The sequence below is a fragment of the Pocillopora verrucosa genome, chromosome 14 (genome assembly GCF_036669915.1).
Source record: "Pocillopora verrucosa isolate sample1 chromosome 14, ASM3666991v2, whole genome shotgun sequence".
Lineage (NCBI taxonomy): Eukaryota > Metazoa > Cnidaria > Anthozoa > Scleractinia > Pocilloporidae > Pocillopora > Pocillopora verrucosa.
The window spans coordinates 20,199,182-20,217,000 of NC_089325.1; the positions used below are offsets into that span (position 1 = coordinate 20,199,182).

Genomic DNA, 17,819 nt, shown 5'->3' on the forward strand with positions numbered 1-17,819 from the left:
CTCTTACCGATTGTGAGAAAAAAGGGTTTGATGCCTTTGCATTCAGATGCTCTTGTTGTCATTTTTGCGTATAATTTGGTCTATGCCAACAAATATTGTAATATTTTAAAAACTGCTCGATAGATTTTTTTAAAAAATCGTCATTGCTAAGTTGTATTTTCATTGTATACGGCCTGCAGTTTTCAAGGTTATTGAAAATGTGGAAGTTAATAAAATTGGGCCTCAAAAGTACTAATTTGTTATCCCCCATATCGTGTTTACAAGTGAGCGACCTCATTATTCACAGGCATTGTTTTAAATTCTCATATCCGCGTGCACAACTTAAGCAAAAAATGAATTTGCATCAATTAGAAAGTTCGACTGCATTCGGAGATTTTTTCCGAAACATGTTAATATAAACTGAAATTTTAATGAGCTGATTTTTAAAGGCATTTGTCACGCAATTATGCTGTAATGCAGCAATGCCGAGGGTATCTCTGACGAGGAAACGGAAAACTGTTGCTCTGCAGAAAAACCAACTGACCGAGCACTCGCAAAGAAAGCTCCACGGAGCTCGTGAAAACAATTAACAGTTGTCTCGGAGCTAGAAAATCATTCACAGACGAGGACAGACGAGGAAAAAAAGCCATATATTTTGTTTATTTATTTTCTCACCGTGGCATAGTCGCGTTTCCTTTTATTTAAATTTGTATTACATGTCTTATCTGAAATGTTCATTTAATTACCAAGTATTATTGTTTAACAATTATAATATACAGAATCATATATGTATTTATATAAGCGATTATTCTTAAATAAATATTATAACTTTAACAAACGTGAATCGGGAAGATAAAAGTCAATAAACAATTTTCTGAACAAACTCTGATATTCTTTCTTTTTTTCTAATTTTTACATCGATCACCTGAAACTGCAAGGAGAGGCATTGCTGCCAACTAATGATAATAACATTCACCACTGAGATATTACATCTCTAAACAAAACTATAATTATCTAATGTCTCCTTAGAAAAAAAATACTAATAGCCAACATAATCTTAGCAAAATAAAAAATATACAACAAGGGGGTTTGGTTCGGCATTTGCGACAGTATTATCCTGTAAGTTGTCTGTAACAAACTTTGACGAGCTTTCTTTTTCTTGCTTTTAAATCATAATCACCAAGACATTCCCGCCGGTAAATGAAAACATCGATATCATTCATCAATGAAAACCTTAATCTAAGATTGCATTCGTACAAAATAGTTAACCACTGCTGTGAGTATGTTTAGGTTTTTCGTCACCCTTGGCTTACTCCGCTTTTCTTGAATTTGCTCAAAGGACTCTGGAAGAGCTAGCACCGCTAACAGAGCTTTCGTTCCACCTTTCTTGTAAACACCCTGCATTGTTTCGTAGTCAAGCCCGGCCTTTCCCATTTTCTCCTTCATTCCTTCGGAGACCGGGAGGCGATGCAGCGTGGACTTTCGGGATTTTGCCTCTTGTGCTGAGTTCATTTTTTTTACGAACAGTTCTGCAGGAACTGCGTGCGTCTGAATTCTTTCAACAGATACTTGCAGAGGGGACTGAAATAAAATACGCGACAAGGCGGTAGCATCTTCTTGTGCATCATGTGCATCAAACTTTTCTTTCAGTAAAACTTCGTAAACGTCGGACAAAGATTTGCTCTTGCAGGAATACAAAGGGCTACCTTTCTGCTTCATTTCTGTCGAAACAATCTCTAGAGAGTCCACAAGGACAACACCAGTAGCCAGGAACAATTCAAGGAGATTGTTCCTTCTCAGAGCATTGATCAGAACTGGGAAGTCAAACTTTTCACCATTGTGTGCAATAAGGACAACTTGGAAGGAACGGGACTGCTGTTTTAGGAAACTGCAAAAATCACTGAGACCCTGAGTTTGCGATACGGCCTCCAGTTCTTTCCCTCTTCTCAATAATGTTTTTCTACCCTTACAAAACTCTACACTTATACCGTGGACTTGCGTCGCTGACTGGCCAATAATTCGATTTTCTGGAAAAAGGTTTACCGAAAATGATTTGGTTTCAGCATTTGGTGGAATGCATGAAATCTGCAGAATATCCGATTTCCGGTCTAGACCTGTTGTTTCTATGTCGAGGGCCAAATGAAGAAAACGTGAACGTTGTTGGATTACAGGTAACTCGGAGACTTCCTGGCTGTTCCCTTCGTTGGATTTTGGGAGATCATCGGTATAATCATTAAACTCCTCCTTTGTCAGACATGCCTTTAGATCGTTCATGGTTGCATTCGTGATGGCGGCTTTCTCTTTGTCGCTCTGTTGCCAGCCGATCCCTGTCTCGTACGTTGCTGACTCGCGTTTCTCAGCAGAATTGGTCTTTTGATTCTTTTTCTTTCGAGAGTTTCTTCTCGCTTTTTTGAACTCTTTTGTTGACTTTCGCTCGCCATCCCTTTTCCTTTTCTTGTCAATTTTGTCGGTGTTCTGTTCTGTGATATGCGTCTGTGCCAGACCCATTTTTTCCGTGGCTAATGTCAGATATCTGTTCCCTTTGTTAAACTGAGCTATTCCTGCAGCGGTTCTAAAGTCGCTGCTTTGCGAGCCTCCATAATGTCTTATTTTCGGCGCTTTCGAGCCAATGGAACTGTTTACACTTTCATTTCTCTGTGATGAGCCCGCTGGGGCCAGCTTTTTCACGGAGTCATGAGAAAGAAATGGTCGAATAGCTTCTTCCAAGGTTGCACGTAAATCTTCGCCCGTCAGGTCCTTGCCTCCTGGAAGACTTCCGTGCTTGTAGCCTTCAGGGTCTTTTTTGTATCCACACCAGGAATTGCTGCAGTTATCGTGTTTGCCAAACGCGTGTGGTACGATAGAGGTGAGCCCTTCGAGTAATGAGGATGGCTGGCCCTTGTTTTGGTTAACACAGTAGGTGAAGCTCTTTTGGATGTAGGATATCACGTTAGGAGTCAACCCTTTAATCTTTCCTTTAGCCATGTATAATCTCGTTCCCAGTGTACGACTTGCATGATTCACATCACTCCATTTATCAATGTCGTAGTTAACCAGCGTTTTGAGATGGTTTTCTGTGACGCTGTCGTCATCTCCCACATAAGTCGAGTAAATCACTCCACTTTTCGGGGCGCTTGAAAAAAGCTCGACTGCTACGTTTGCCTCCATACTTTTCGAGGATCCTTCGTGGTTTTTTCGACAGTCGTGGCTTTCTGCTTCTTTATTCTTTTTCTCCGCTTCGTCACAAACCCTACACATTTTATTGCGAGTAGCATAACTAATGACTTTTCCGGTATGTAACCCCACTGCTGTGCCCACTCCTGACGACGAGTCGTGACAACGTCCTCGCTTTCTCCAGCCCATATCGTACGACACTCCGAGTTTTACTACTTCCTCATTTCCAGTCGTGGACAACCGCTTTTCTTCCTCATTAAACTGATTACAAGAATCTTTAGCCACTTCTTCTACTGCTTTTCCACTTTCTCTTTCCCGCTTTTTGAAATTGCTTGAGGAAATTGATGGTACACCAAGTGTTGTAAGAAATCCAGAGGTATGCGTATGTCCCAATCCACAATGCAGTGCACCAAGCCCAGCACGGGAATTAGCGTCGAAGGTGGGAGGGCCTCTTTTTCCAGTACGATGATGCTCGGCCGGGCGTACGATGTTAATAAACTCACATTGTGTGCATTTAACTTTTAGTACTGGACACACTCCTTCCGGGCGAACATTAAAACTATTACGTAAATCTAGGGGTCCTTGTTTACAATTCACACACTCGCTCAAAGCGGTTGTTAGCATTTCCAAATTAACCACATAACACTGATCCATGTTTACAGCTTTTGTGTACGGCAGACTTGATCTCAAGGTGGGTCCCTCCGGAACATTGTCGGCTGTATTGCCTAAACTTATTTCATTTCTAACTTTATCACTCCATCGCTGCTCTCTCATTGCCTTGCATTGTTCTTTCCTAACCGTTTTGGATCTGTAATTAGCTGGACGCCCTGGTTGAGACTGTAGCTGCTCCTCAGCATCCTGTAAACAAAATTTACTAGTTATATAACAAATCACTGACAAATGGAGACCCTCATTGAAATAATGTAGAAAATCGTTATGAAAACATCCATACCTGTGATTCACTTCGTCTAGCCTTCTTTCCTACGGCCACGTTGTTCTGCAGAACAGCAGTTTTCCTTTTTCTAGTCAGAGATTCTCTCGGCATTGCTGCATTACCGAATAATTGCGTGACTAATGCTAAAATTTCAGTTCATATTAGCATGCTTCGGAAAAATATCCGAAAGTAGTCGAGCTTTCTCTTTAATGCAAATGCATTTTTCGCTAAAGTTGTGCACATGGATATGAGAATTTAAAACAATGTCTCTGAATAATGAGGTCGCTCACTTGTAAACACGATATGGGGAGTAACAAATTAGTACGTTTGAGGCCCAATTTTATTGACTTCCACATTTTCAATAACCTTGAAAACTGCAGGCCGTATACAATGAAAATACAACTTAGCACTGACGATTTTTTAAAAAAATCTATCGAGCAGTTTTTAAAATATTACAATATTTGTTGGCATAGACCAAATTATACGCAAAAATGACAACAAGAGCATCTGAATGCAAAGGCATCAAACCCTTTTTTCTCACAATCGGTAAGAGCAATCTCGCCAACTTTTTACATACAATTTGAAGTGGAATAAAGCAACTACGTGGTATAGCGGCATTCCCAAGGCGCATCGTTTTCTTTAGATATCACCAAATTATCTCGACAACAATGTTTTTACTGTATTTTTAACCCTCAAAACTTCATCCTCAAAATTTTCAAAAATGCTCTCATTGAATTTGTTCAAACTTGGCCAACATCTAGGCAATAACAAGAGATAAAAGCTCCAGTGAGCGATTTACGAAAAAACCTCATGGTACTGAGAAATACGAACGAAAGCAAAAACTGTCATGACGTCATTACCTTGCTATGGAAACTCCGATGTCAACATAACACCAATCACAACAAACTTTCATCTTTTTGTAATACAGCTGTGGTAATTGTTTTACCATAACGTTGCTCGTGGCGTCGTAGTTAATTTTCAAACTTGAACAGTATGACTTTTGAAAAATCCAGTCGAGCCACCTTAATTATATATAGATCAAAAACTATATTCGCATCATATTCCACAACAAAACAGGCATCACCAGGAGTCGAACCCGGGACCTTTCGTACCCAGAGCGAGGATAATACCGTAAGACCAACAGCCATGAGTTCCCCATAGTATCAATTTGATTTCTTTTCTGTCCCAGATATCTTTGCTAACATCGGAGAGTTGGTATCTAAACCTGCGAGTCTACTAGATAGGCGCTCCAACCAACTGCGACCCGAGCAATAATCTTGATTTAGGAAAAAACTAAACTGAAATCGAGGGACAATCGTTGCTACAAGCCGGCACATGCACGCCATGTATTACTTGTGACCCGTTTTTTTTTTTTTTTTTTAATTGCTTTACCACTTTAGATACCATTGACGACCAGAAACGTCGTCACAACTGACAAAATACCACGACAGAGGAACAATCCATAGCCATATGACAAACGTCTGTTACCACGATGATCAGCAGCAAAAACATCATTAACTCTTTAATATTGCTCAGTTTGAGAGACTCAAGCAAGATATTATAAGGAGGCTCAAGGCAGCTGCTTCGTCTGTATCCAGACCTCCTCCTGCCTTGGAAAAGACGCAAAGATTAGTGGTCGAGAACCTCATTGTTTCTCACACAAAGTCAAGGAGAATGTATTGTAGATGCACTCTAGTCGTGAGGACTACGACAGGAAGAGTGAAATGGGATGGCAATCAGTTTCATCTACCACATGACTTATCTAAAGAAATCCGTGATAACGTTTTTCGTTCATTCAATCGAGGCAACCAAATCCAGATAAAAAAAAAAACAAAAACAATCGAGAGCCAGCACAGATGTCTTTGTTTGCTTTTTAGGTGATTATCTGTCAATGGTATTGCCTGGCAATAATAACATTTGAGCGCAAAAGGAATCGTCCCCGGGATTAATTTAAAACTTAAAGTGAGAAGGAAGCCGAAATAACTTCACATAGGCCGATTTATGAATACGAATTTTGCAGAAACACAACTCAGTAACTTTTCAAAATTTATCGGTATAATAATCTCCAACAACAGGAGACCATTACTTAGATATGTCCTCGTTAAAAACCCATTTTCAGACCAAAGTTAAGTAGATTCTTTAAAAATTCCTTTTCATGAAATTCTTTCTTTTGAGAGAAAAGTAGGCTGGAATAAACGAAACAAACTTAAAACGCACTTACCGTTCCCGGCGAATCACTTTGGAACATTTTATCTATGTTATGCTCACACAACCAATGAAAGTTTTAAGCGTTTACTCACCAAAATCCAGTAATGTCATGACACATTGGGAACCTCTCTATCGCGATTATTTTTCCGAAGTCCACGATGAGAGTTACAGAAGAAAAAAATAACAAAAACAAATGAAGTTTGCGTGTCTTTTGTTGTTTACCTTGCCGGAATGTCCGCCTCATATTAGTCTCGCTCACCCTGCGCCAAATCCAGTAAAAAAACGGCCGAAATGTATCAAAAACAGTGAAATTCCTTTCCAGTTTCATCCCCTTTAGATTCCTGAGAGGTTTACGAGTTTTCTGTCATTAATGGCAAATATGAAAAAAAGAAAAAAAAAGGTGGAGAATCCGGGTATCGATCCTGGTACCTCCCGCATGCGAAGCAGGCGCTCTACCACTTGAGCTAATTCCCCGGCTACAGCTATTATTATAAACATCCTCGTGAAAATCGTTCGACGAAAGGCTCCGCCAGTCTTGCAACAGTGCTCATTAATTTTATCTTTTACTACTCATCTCACTTCTCTTATCTTACATCAGCGAAGAAATGTAGATTTCGGAGGCCTCACTAAAACTAATGTTATTTGGGCCCATAGTCCTGCCACAACAGCCAATGGCTTTTCATAGAGAGTACCAACCAAATCCAATGCTGAATAATTTGGTTTTATCAACTGAGTTGATGACGTAAATTGGCCACCGTGAAGAGTTTCAAAGCCAATGTCTCGAGCGTTAGCCCTTTCCTCTTTATCCTGTTATACTCCCTGTTAAAAAGACGAAGTGTAGCGCCTTAGAAAAACGAACACAACGATTATTAATTACGAAAAAGGTTACACGTTTCGGTTGGAGTAATCGACAGAAAGTGACACCAGGTCGCATACGCCACGCGACAACACAACGTTAACATTTTTCGTAAGCGCCAGGATTACAAGTGATTACGTCACTGTCTTTGTCCGTGGCTTTCATTTTTTTCCTTAGCTAAGTTTTCGCGTCTTCTTAGCAATCAAAAGAAAGAAAAGCAAAAAGAATAAATAAAAAAAAAAACGGGAAGGATCGCCGACGGCATTACACTGAAATTTGCATACAACTTGAGATATTACATTTATGTTATGAAATACCTGGATCCTCCAAATTTTTCCCCTTTTAAAAACATTGCCGTCTGAAAAGAGCCTTATACAACGTTAATGTAAAGTTCGATTAAAAAAAAAAAGAGAGTCTGATAATATTTATCTATTTTACGTATATCTTTTACCTTTATGTACGATGTGGTCGCTGTAGTCATAGAAGTTGCGGTGTCGTTTGTTTAGGTAGTTGCAGTAGGTCGGTGAGTGTTTCGTCGGATGGAGTCGTTGTTGCAGTTTTTTTGAAAAAACACGGTCAAGGTATTCATTCTCGTCAGCTAAGCTGTCTGTCGTGTAGCATATTGGTCGCTCTTGTCGTGCTAGAGTCTTAATTTTCGTGGCTTTGTGTGATGTCGTGCTGTAGCCCGATCAATCTTAGTAATCTGTCGGTATGTGTCGTTTCCTGTAGACTGTTTTCCGTAGTGAGATGTCGTCACGGCTTACCAGGTAGTTTATAAAAGGAAGTTTCTCATTTTGAAAAGGAGCAAGACCTTTTCAATATGCAATTTTAAAATCTTTGTGTTTGACCCGCAAGATCTTTGCGACGAAGAAGAGACAAACCTTTTCACTTGTCTAGGCGCCCTCTTTTTCCCACCCAGTAGGTCCACTTGTCATGCTGAACATTTAAGAAGGCAGAAAGAAGGTTGCAAATGCAGGCTTTAATCCATTGGCTGAAGATAAGAGACATTTGGATTGGTTAAACGGGAGGTATATCCTTTTCATGTCAAAAACATATTCCAGTGGTTACGCTTCCTATGATAAAGTGGTTGCGCCGTCCCGCCACGACACGAAAACAATCGCTGTTGAAAAATACCTTTTACCACCCATTCAGGACCTTCAACTACACAAGCGACAGCGACCTACCAGAGGATGCACAGGAAGCATTACTGATAATACGGCCGTTCATTCTGATTGTCACAGCTTTCTGTCTGGATTGATGCTCATTCAGTGAAGGTTTGTTTTGCACCTCGAGTAGATCTCCAACAAGCCTTCTTTCCACTTGCACTACAAATTTCTTCGAAAAAAATACTAGTTTTATTTCCGTGTAGATAATCATATATTTTTCTATTTTTTTGTTCTTGTTGTGTTTTGTATCTTTAACTTTATCTATTTACTTCAATTTGATAAGATAAATATCACTCGCCTACCGAATAGTGGCTACATGGTTGAGGAAGATCTGAACAATCGAGTAACTTCTTTTGGGACAATACAAACTTTTCTATTATACATTTAAACACTCGAAGCTTGATGAGAAGTTTCGATAAACTTAATTCATTTCTGAGAAATCTTGATTGGTGTGACAAAAATTTGGCTAACTGATTGGGGAATTAGCTCAAGTGGTAGAGCGCCCGCTTTGCATGCGGGAGGTACCGGGATCGATACCCGGATTCTCCATTTCTTTCCCATATTGTTTATTCTTTTTAAAAAATAAGTTTAGCCGCTTTTTGACAAAACTGCGTTCTGAAACATCTTCAATTAAGCCGCACTTTTTATCTCAACATTTATTTTTTAAGTCAAAAGGGCCGAAAGCTGATAGTGGAGGGACATTTATTCAATTAAATAAACCCTCTAATAGAGAATCCCTTAGGCCTACTGGTTGCGTAAAACCGCGGTAAGATTTAGTCCTCGTGTAAATAACCGGCCCCAAATTTCCAAAGAAAGGATCACCGAGCGGATACCGAGGCTAAAACTCATCGTCATTGCTCAAGAATTGATAAGGAGGATAAAGACCATTTTGAAATTGTGTCTTGTTCTCTTCGAACGTCGTTGAGTTAGTTCATTGCAGTATTATCAGTATCGCTATTCTCCAGGTATCGCTACAAAGAAGAAAAAAGATTAACATGTAAATAATGACTATAATAATGGTGATAGTAAAAATAATAGTAATAGTAATGATAGAAATCTGCAAAAATCTGAAAGTATGTACAGTACTCAAACAATAGCAGATTTTTAACTATGGACATATTTGCAAAATAATAACTTTGTTCTTGGCAAGGCTAGAACTTGAGACCTTCCGCGTGATAACCACTACACTATAGGAACCTTAACTATGAAAACTCATTGATCTTATCAAACTCAAATAAATAGGTAAAGTAATAGATACAAAACACAGGATGTACCAAACCGCTAAAAATATAATTTGAGCGCATATTCACCTACCGGTTGCAAGTTAAATTGCGTCGGGATTACTTGCCGAGATTTGCAAAAGCGATGTCAGCTGTGTCACAGACTACCTCGATCAAAACAAAAAAAAATAACTCCACAGCGACGGTCATTGCAGTAGGTCAAAGAGAGAAGGATAGAGCTGACCCCGCATGAGGCCACGAAAAACGACTAAGTAAAAATAGGGGTACCTACCGCCCAAGATAGAGGTCGTGGGTTCAATTCCGATCGGTGCCTTTTTAAACAATCCCCTCTCTATCATCTCGAGAACGATCTGAACAATAACACAACGTTGATTAAAAATGGGAATTTTTCTTATCTCCTGTAGAAATAGGAAATATCTCCCTGGCGGGAATCGAACCCCGGTGTCCCGCGTGACAGGCGGGGATAATCATCACGGGGATAATCAATGTATAATAGATGACATAGAGAACCAGTGGTTTTGAAAACATTATTTCAGGTTCCTTTAAATCTTTTTGTCATTATGACTTTCCGAACAAAGAAGGAGCTAACCGCAGAACATATATTGAATTGATACATGCTTTTTGAGAAACTTATGCAAGAAATTGTAAAGGGACAATGATTAAACAGCTGCTTAGCCTGTATCCAGACTTCCTCCCACCTTAGAAAAGAAGCAAAGTTAAGCGATCGTGAATCTTGTCGTTTCCAACGAAAATTCGATGAAGATTCATTGTAAATGCACTCAAGAATACAAGAAGAACAGTGGAGTAGAAGAGAACATTCCCCTAACGAAGGATATACTAAAACAAATCCGTGATCACGTTTTTCATTATTTTATCAAGGCAACCAAAGTCGGAGAAAGTCGATTGCGTTGCCGAAAAAATAATTAAAATTTGAACGCAAGAAGAAAAGGATAGCATGGCTGCGCTACTCTTCAGAAGGATGCCTAAGGAGAATGCTTGTTTAATTGATATATACTGCATCATTCATATTCTCAAAGGCTTGTCTGTATGGATACTCACTGAGGGAGTCTTGTTTTGCACCTCGAATGTGTCCACTTTTCCTTAAAATCCCACAGCGAGATCTTCTTTCTAGGCAGAGTTTAACTTTCGTGTGAATCACCTTGTATGTTTTTCCTTGTCACTTATTCATTTATTCATTTTGATATAAAAAAAACTGTAATTCTAAAAACTTAACCGTGAAAAGTTAACCACTAGGTGGAGGTTTCTGTAGTGTAGTGGTTAACACGTCCGCCTAACACATGGAAGGTCGCGGGTTCGAGCCTTGCCAGAAACATTTTCGATTTATGACCGGCAATATGTGCAGCCATAACAATCATTGCAAATTCCATTAAATATATTTACCTCTTGTTAATTATTCATTCTTCCTAGTGAGAATAATTGGTAATTCCAAATTTAATAAATTAAATTTCAGTTTTGTGATATTCTTCTTTTGGTGATAACCTTATTCTTTCAAAGCATACTGAGGCTGAGGTAAACTTAGAAACACTTACCGGTTTGCGAGTCAGTCTGAACGGTTTCTTTATGCTCATGCAGACTTCAGATCAACCAACGACACTTGTTGGAATGAAAGCTTTGCTGAATCATCTACTCGAGAACAGTCTTTCCGTCTTGTAAATTTGATGTGGCCATGTCAAGCCCTGTATGCCGGGATTCGTACCACAGAAAGCTCAGCCAAGATGACACATTGCGTGCACGTGTGGCAAAGAATCGCAAAATTTACTCGTATGGAGTAAATTTTACATAATTTCGCGAAACCATGTCGTTTGTTTTGTCTATGCGTCTTCAAAGTCTATTTGCTGTCTATGATTTTGTTGAAAATTGATAATTTGACTCTTGAATGACTACCAAACATGAACTTGAAATAAAACGTTGGAGCGTGCGTAACTCGCATGACACCCTGACAGCCCAACCTCATCAGCTAGTCAGCAACAGGAGTGAGAAACAAGTGAATGACAGAAACAACCGAGCCCGTTCCCACAGCACCCTTCGACGCATTTTAAACATACAGTATCATGCCACCGCAAATTTTTGTAGTGTAATGGTAATCACGTCCGCCTAACACGCGGAAGGTCGCAGGTTCGAGTCCTGCTAGTAACAAAAGATTATCACAAGTTTTATCACCATCCGTTGAATTTTTTCCTGAGTATTTTGAGGCTGTGATAAACTAAAACACGCACTAACCGGTGTCTACTCAGTCTGGATAGTTCTGTTTATGCTCGTGTAAAGACCAGATGAATAAACTTGTTGGTATGACACCTTCGCTGCATTATTTACTCGTGTTCGTATTTCCACCATCGACGTAACTATTATTTCCATTTTCAACCTCCTTCTTGTGATTATTTGTCGGGATTCGCACGAGTGATGTTCATCCCTCCCAACAGAAACCAAGAACGAAATGAAAAAATAGGTCCGCAACGTGTACACGTGTGCGCGTAAAATTGCTGTATGCCGCACACGCAAGAAATAAATTCCACATGCAGTAATTTCGCAAAAGCAGTCATTTCAGAGAAAATTTGAAATCTTCATTTGTATTTTCTTTGATGGTAGTGGATATCAAACATCCGTGTAAGACGTTGATCTCTTGCATTTATCTTGATGCCGCGCTTTAGTCCTTCCTTGGAAGCTCTTTCATCCGAAGAACAAAGAGTTTTGGCTTTGTTTCTTGCAAATGGAGTTGCCTGTTTTGGAGCGAAGCAAAATATGATATTCACGATACATATTTTCTGTTTTTTACTACATCGCTCAAGTTAGGAGTGTGGGGAAAATTGCTGCGAAAATTGCGGCGAGATTCGTCTAATTTTAAATCTTCATCAGCTATTGTTTTGGATTATCGACGATTAGCTGCATTTCAACTCACCAAGTTGCCCCTTTTTCCAGAGCAAATGTGAAATTCTATAAATAGGCACTCGTTCTCCATACAGCTTTCACAATAATCAAACACGTTAAAGTACTTTACAGCGAACATTCATAACACTCTGATGAAGGTTTATAAAGGTTACAAAAATAATCCAACGAAAAACTCCATCTTTACATCACAGGACAGCAATAGATGACTGTTGATCGGTTCTGTTCAAGTGTAATTTGTCATCTTGATTTTCTACATGTCGCCTTTCAACAATTGTGGAAATTGCCTGTGTCTGCACACTTAAACACTCAGGAAAAAACTTTGTTTACGTTTTGACCACTGCTTATAACAAATATTGAATTGCATCAGAATTATTTTAAAAAATATCGAAAGGTTTGTAATGTAACAACTTTTTGTCGGAGTGTGACAACGGTTTAGAAGTTATTTTGCCTGATTGTCTTTCCTTCGTCTTAAACTACCTAAATGTAGGAACAAAAAGTCTGCTCACATCAAATTCCACGACAAAACGGGCCTGTACGGGAGTCGAACCCGGGACCTCTTACACCCAAAGCGAGAATCACTAGACCAACAGGCCAGTTGTACGAAACCCATAAAAAATTTATTACTGTTGTTTTGATGCGTAGCTGGTAGCAGGTGTGTAAGCAAATGATCGCTCATTACTGGTCGTCCATGTTAGTGACCTATTCCACTTTCCCTGTCGTCTTAGTTTTTGTACAATTTATTCCTATTATTATTACTGGCAAGTGTTACAGTAAGAATCTCAATCATTTAACTTTTCCAACAGTAGTTCCGAAGCGAGTGGTGCTTTCTAGATACAAGCGGAAAGTCGAGTTAACCTTCCATCCTTACCTTGTCTCTCGTGAGACTTCGGTAGTATAGCGGTGAGTATCCTCGCTTGTCACGCGGGAGACCGAATATCCTTTCCGATAGAGCTCCTCTAACCGAAAAGTCGGTACTAAATCTGAATAAAATCTGGGACATTTGTATCTCTTTTTCTTTCCAGAGCAAGAGCAAATCCTTATTACACAGATTCCACCGCTGGCCAGAAGATTAGGTGGCTACAGTCTTGTACGGTGCAGAGCTTTCTCTGCTGTACTTTTAAATCAAGTGTCACCTTGGGCAAAACATAACCCGAGTTTCTTCAAGTGACTGGTCAAAACACACAGGAAGATGCTGAAGGACGATAGAAATATGGGGATGAAGAAGTGACTCCTTACTTCTCGGTTGCCCCTCCGCTTACCAACAAAGATAAATGGATACGAAATTTTGCGGGCAAATTACCCTGATTGGGTACATTAAGCTATAGTGGCAATGTTAAGCCGCATAAAGAATCAAATTATGTGCATGCATTTTGATAGCGTTCATGGAAATTATATGATTTCTGCTCAATTCATTTCTCAAGCATATTTTCCTTAAAAAAAATTTTGACCAAGACTGAGCATTTGTAATTATATGCCACAACAAATTATCTATCCGCAAGTTCCAAAGTGTTCATACTTAATTTTTAAAAGATTTCGGTTTGATTAGAGCGACGACGTTGGTCACTTCATGACCAATTTCACAATGCTGATATACGTATCAGTTGGGATGACGATGAATTAACATTTTTGTCTTTCCATGTATTTTCTGTTAAGTTTGATGTCAGCGTATGGTTTAAAGCTTCAACCTTTTGGGGATTGTCGATTTTGACAGGTTGTGAACGTATATAATTTGTTTTTGTCCAATTTTCCTCTCACTTCTCAGACTCCGCATGGGGCAGAATGGGTGGACATCATAAATTATTCATAACCAAATTTGAAGGCGACCTGGCTTTGAGGAGCCCTAAATTAGAGAAGAGTGGGCCAAAATTGGCCAACCAGGCTTCGTAAAACTCACTTTTCTGAGATTTGAAAGTGTTTGCTTCTAAATCAACGCACGGCTTTTTGAATATTAAAGATGTATCCACGATTTGCACCTAAAATTAAAGATTTTTACGAAGTAGAAGTATTATCCTTTGAACTTGAAAATACACAAAACTCTGGTATTTTTAGTACGGAAGTCATTTCCCAGAGCGATTTTATGAAAACCCTTCCTACCCTTGAACAATCAACGCGCTGCAAATAAAAGATTTATCTTTTTTCTCACAGAATCCGTTTTAAGTTTGAAAATTTGCCAATGGGAACCTTTATCCATTTCAGTTTGAAAAATTGTAGTCGAAATTGCGTTAAAAAATGGCGCTTTTTAGGTGAGCGAGCCATTGTCTTTAGCCGTGCCATGAGTAACAATACACCTTTCAAACTAAACAATGCCCATTGTTGAAACTCATTCGCTTGTAAAATTATTCACAGCTGCCGCGAATTTTAAAACTGATTGCCCAGCAATCTGTATGCGATCGGGAGCTCTCTTCAGAACTCACTGAACCCCCGATCGTCCAACAAACTGTCAGTCATCGGGAGCTCTTCTCAGAGCTCGCTGAACCTCCGATCGCTGAGCAAACTGTATGCGATCAGGAGCTCGTTTCAGAGCTCTTTGAAACCCCGTGTAGGGGTCGAACTCACGCGCCACGCTCTGCCGACTGAGCCTACAGACGTCGCATAGCTTTGCCCATTATTGCTGTTAGCGGTAATTTTTTGCCTTTTAGCTTTACATTTTCCCCGGAGATTTAAGTGTTATTGAGTTAGAGCTGTTTATATCCAAAGCTGAAGAGCCGGTGTGTAAGGCAAGGAGCTGAGTCAAAAGTTTTTACTGAACTATTTTTAATCTTTCACTCGCTCCGACGATGGGCTAACGCTCGAAATGTCATGCAGCCTTGAAGCTTTAACGGTGATCAATTTACGTCAACTCAATTGATAATACCAAACTACCCTGTACTCTAGAATCGAGATCCGGACTCTCCACGTCTGGCCATTAATTAGCTGATTCTTCTTTTGAATAACTTGCTATTCTGAATGATGCTAATAATTACCCTGCGTTCGTTAATGGCCTATGGTCTTCTAATGGCCTATGGTCTTCCATTGGGTTGCACAAAAGCCTTTTATTTTAAATTTGTGGCGATAAATTGTCAACACTTGATGTGTAGGGAACACTTATTATGACAAAGAGAACTATCCCATTTAAGTATAAAAATACTAAAATTTAATAGAGAATCCAGGCATCCATCCTGGTACCTCCCATATGCTAAGCGGGCGCTCCACGATTTGAGCTAATTCCCCAACCCGTTTATCACATGGTTTACCACTGTTTCTGTAGATATTTTTTTAACATTTCAAGTTTTTAACTGACTGCGGACAACAGTTTACAGGAAACCGACCCATACGGACAAGTAACTCAGCTAGACATCCTTCAGCCCTACATCATTCATGGCCGGCCACGGGCCATCAGAACTCTGACGAAACGTGCAAAGCTATTTTATTGCACGAAGGACAGCTTATCCAACGAAAACAAACGTTGACCCTCTCTCTTTTTTTTTGAGAAAAACTACAAAAACGACTACACTCGACAAAACAGACAAAGACCCACTAGGTCCGTTGTCAGTGCGTTTGTTTGATCGTACTAACCATCTCTTTATCTGCACCAAGCTTTGCCGACTGAATAATTATTTTCATCATATTACGTCTCTCATATTTGCTCAGTAAAACTGATCTGTAAAGATAATAGTGAATTATTGATTCTAAACGGAGCTATATATCGGATTGGGGAATTAGCTCAAATGGTAGAGCGCCCTCTTTGCATGCAGGAGATACCAGGATCGATACCCGGATTCCCAATTGGTGCGCTTAATCTTTTGTTTGTTCTTTGGAAAAATCTTGCCTTATAAAGTGTTGACTAAGCATCTCTTTTGTAAACTTCAACATCTGGTTACTTAAACAAAGTTTAGCCACTGTTTAACAAAACCGCGTTCTAAGCCACCTTCACCTCAGCCAAACCTTATATCTGAACATTTGTTTTTGTATCAAAAGGGCCGAAAGCTGATAGTGGAGGGACATTTATTCCATTAAATCAATCCTCTTATAGAGCATCCCTGAGGCCTACTGACTGCGTAAAAACCGCGGTTTGGGTTAGAACTCGTGTATTTAACCGACCCCAAATGTCCGAAGAAAGGATGACCAAGTGGATACTGAGGCTTACGCTACTTCTATAACTCGCGTGTATCGCCACTAATTAACTTGCTCGAGAATTGATGAGGAGGATAGAGACCATTTTGAAATTGTGTTTAAGAACGCGTTGTTCTCTTCGAACTCAGATTAGGCACATTCAATTAATGTCATCTGCAGTGTTTGCACAAACATACAGAAAACTTTTCTAACCAACTCGAAACGGTAAGTATTCCAACCTCCAATGTTCTTATGAAAACAAGGGTGTTTAAAAACATAATTATTTGGGTTTGCAAAAACTGAAATTGGCGCATGTATTAAGCAAGTAATATGTGATAGCGATCGCAATAGTGACTAAAGATCACTTGAGTCTCTCGCAGGACCTGCGACTTTCCGCGTGTGAGGCGGACGTGATCACCATACACTACAGAAACCTTAACTACGAATAGTTATTAATCTTATCAAACTAGTTAAACAGAGAAAGTAATAGATGGAAAACATAAAAAAATTAATAATTGTCTATATTCTACACTGAAAACTAGTATATTTTTCGAAAAAATTTGAAGTGCAAACAGGAGAAACATATGCGCCACGATATTCACGTCAAGTAAACTGCGTTAGCTAAGAGTAGTTTTATTAGATTAATTTGAGGTGCTGTTGGAAACAGACTCCATTGGAACTCCACTCGAGGATCAAACCAAACTCTCCACAAAAAAATCATCGATACAGACAAGCCTTTGAGAATCAGAGTAAAGTAGCATATTAAAGATATTTCTCCAATAGGCGCTGAAAAATCACTATTGGACAGTGAAGGTTTTCGTATTGTGGTACGTGGGACGTACCTTAGCCCTAAACCCTGAACCTTATTAAAAGATCAAAACGTATCAACGTAATTGTTCTTTTTCTCCAAATGTATAAAAGAGGAAGAGAAAAGACCCAACTGTGTCATTCAAGCTGATCTTTTGAGTGTATTTCACCAAATTTTAACATCGGCCAGATCTGAAAAAAGTAGAGGGAGGGCATGAAAATAAGTTTGGAAAAAGTAATGTTTTGGTCTAAATTAGGATCAGGCTTTGAAAAACTTGTTTGCACGTCCCCACAAAGAATTCGTAGGTGTACGAATACCCCTGTTGTTGAAGATTAACAAGCCAACATATACTGAAAAGTTATCAGATTAAATAAAGACACCTAGATGAAATGGAAAGTCAGTAACAAATTAGTCTTTTGTTCACATGGCTTTATTGAAACAAAATAGTATTCTC

At 39.3% G+C, this 17,819-nt stretch overlaps 1 protein-coding gene and 3 non-coding genes across 4 annotated transcripts; 3 read left to right on the forward strand and 1 right to left on the reverse strand.

The window, feature by feature from the left end:
- Positions 1-1,218: 1,218 nt before the first annotated feature.
- Positions 1,219-4,198, reverse strand: LOC131770713 (uncharacterized). The gene is made up of 2 exons (XM_066161840.1): positions 4,106-4,198; positions 1,219-4,011 (listed from the first exon to the last, which is right to left on the reverse strand). The coding sequence occupies exons 1-2, from the start codon at positions 4,196-4,198 to the stop codon at positions 1,219-1,221; spliced, it is 2,886 nt and encodes a 961-aa protein (XP_066017937.1).
- A 4,595-nt stretch (positions 4,199-8,793) lies between these two features.
- On the forward strand, positions 8,794-8,866 carry Trnaa-ugc (transfer RNA alanine (anticodon UGC)). Its single transcript has one exon. It is a non-coding gene; the product is annotated as a tRNA-Ala (tRNA).
- Positions 8,867-10,818: 1,952 nt separating this feature from the next.
- On the forward strand, positions 10,819-10,891 carry Trnav-aac (transfer RNA valine (anticodon AAC)). Its single transcript has one exon. It is a non-coding gene; the product is annotated as a tRNA-Val (tRNA).
- Positions 10,892-11,642: 751 nt separating this feature from the next.
- Positions 11,643-11,715, forward strand: Trnav-aac (transfer RNA valine (anticodon AAC)). The gene has a single exon. It is a non-coding gene; the product is annotated as a tRNA-Val (tRNA).
- Positions 11,716-17,819: the final 6,104 nt, after the last annotated feature.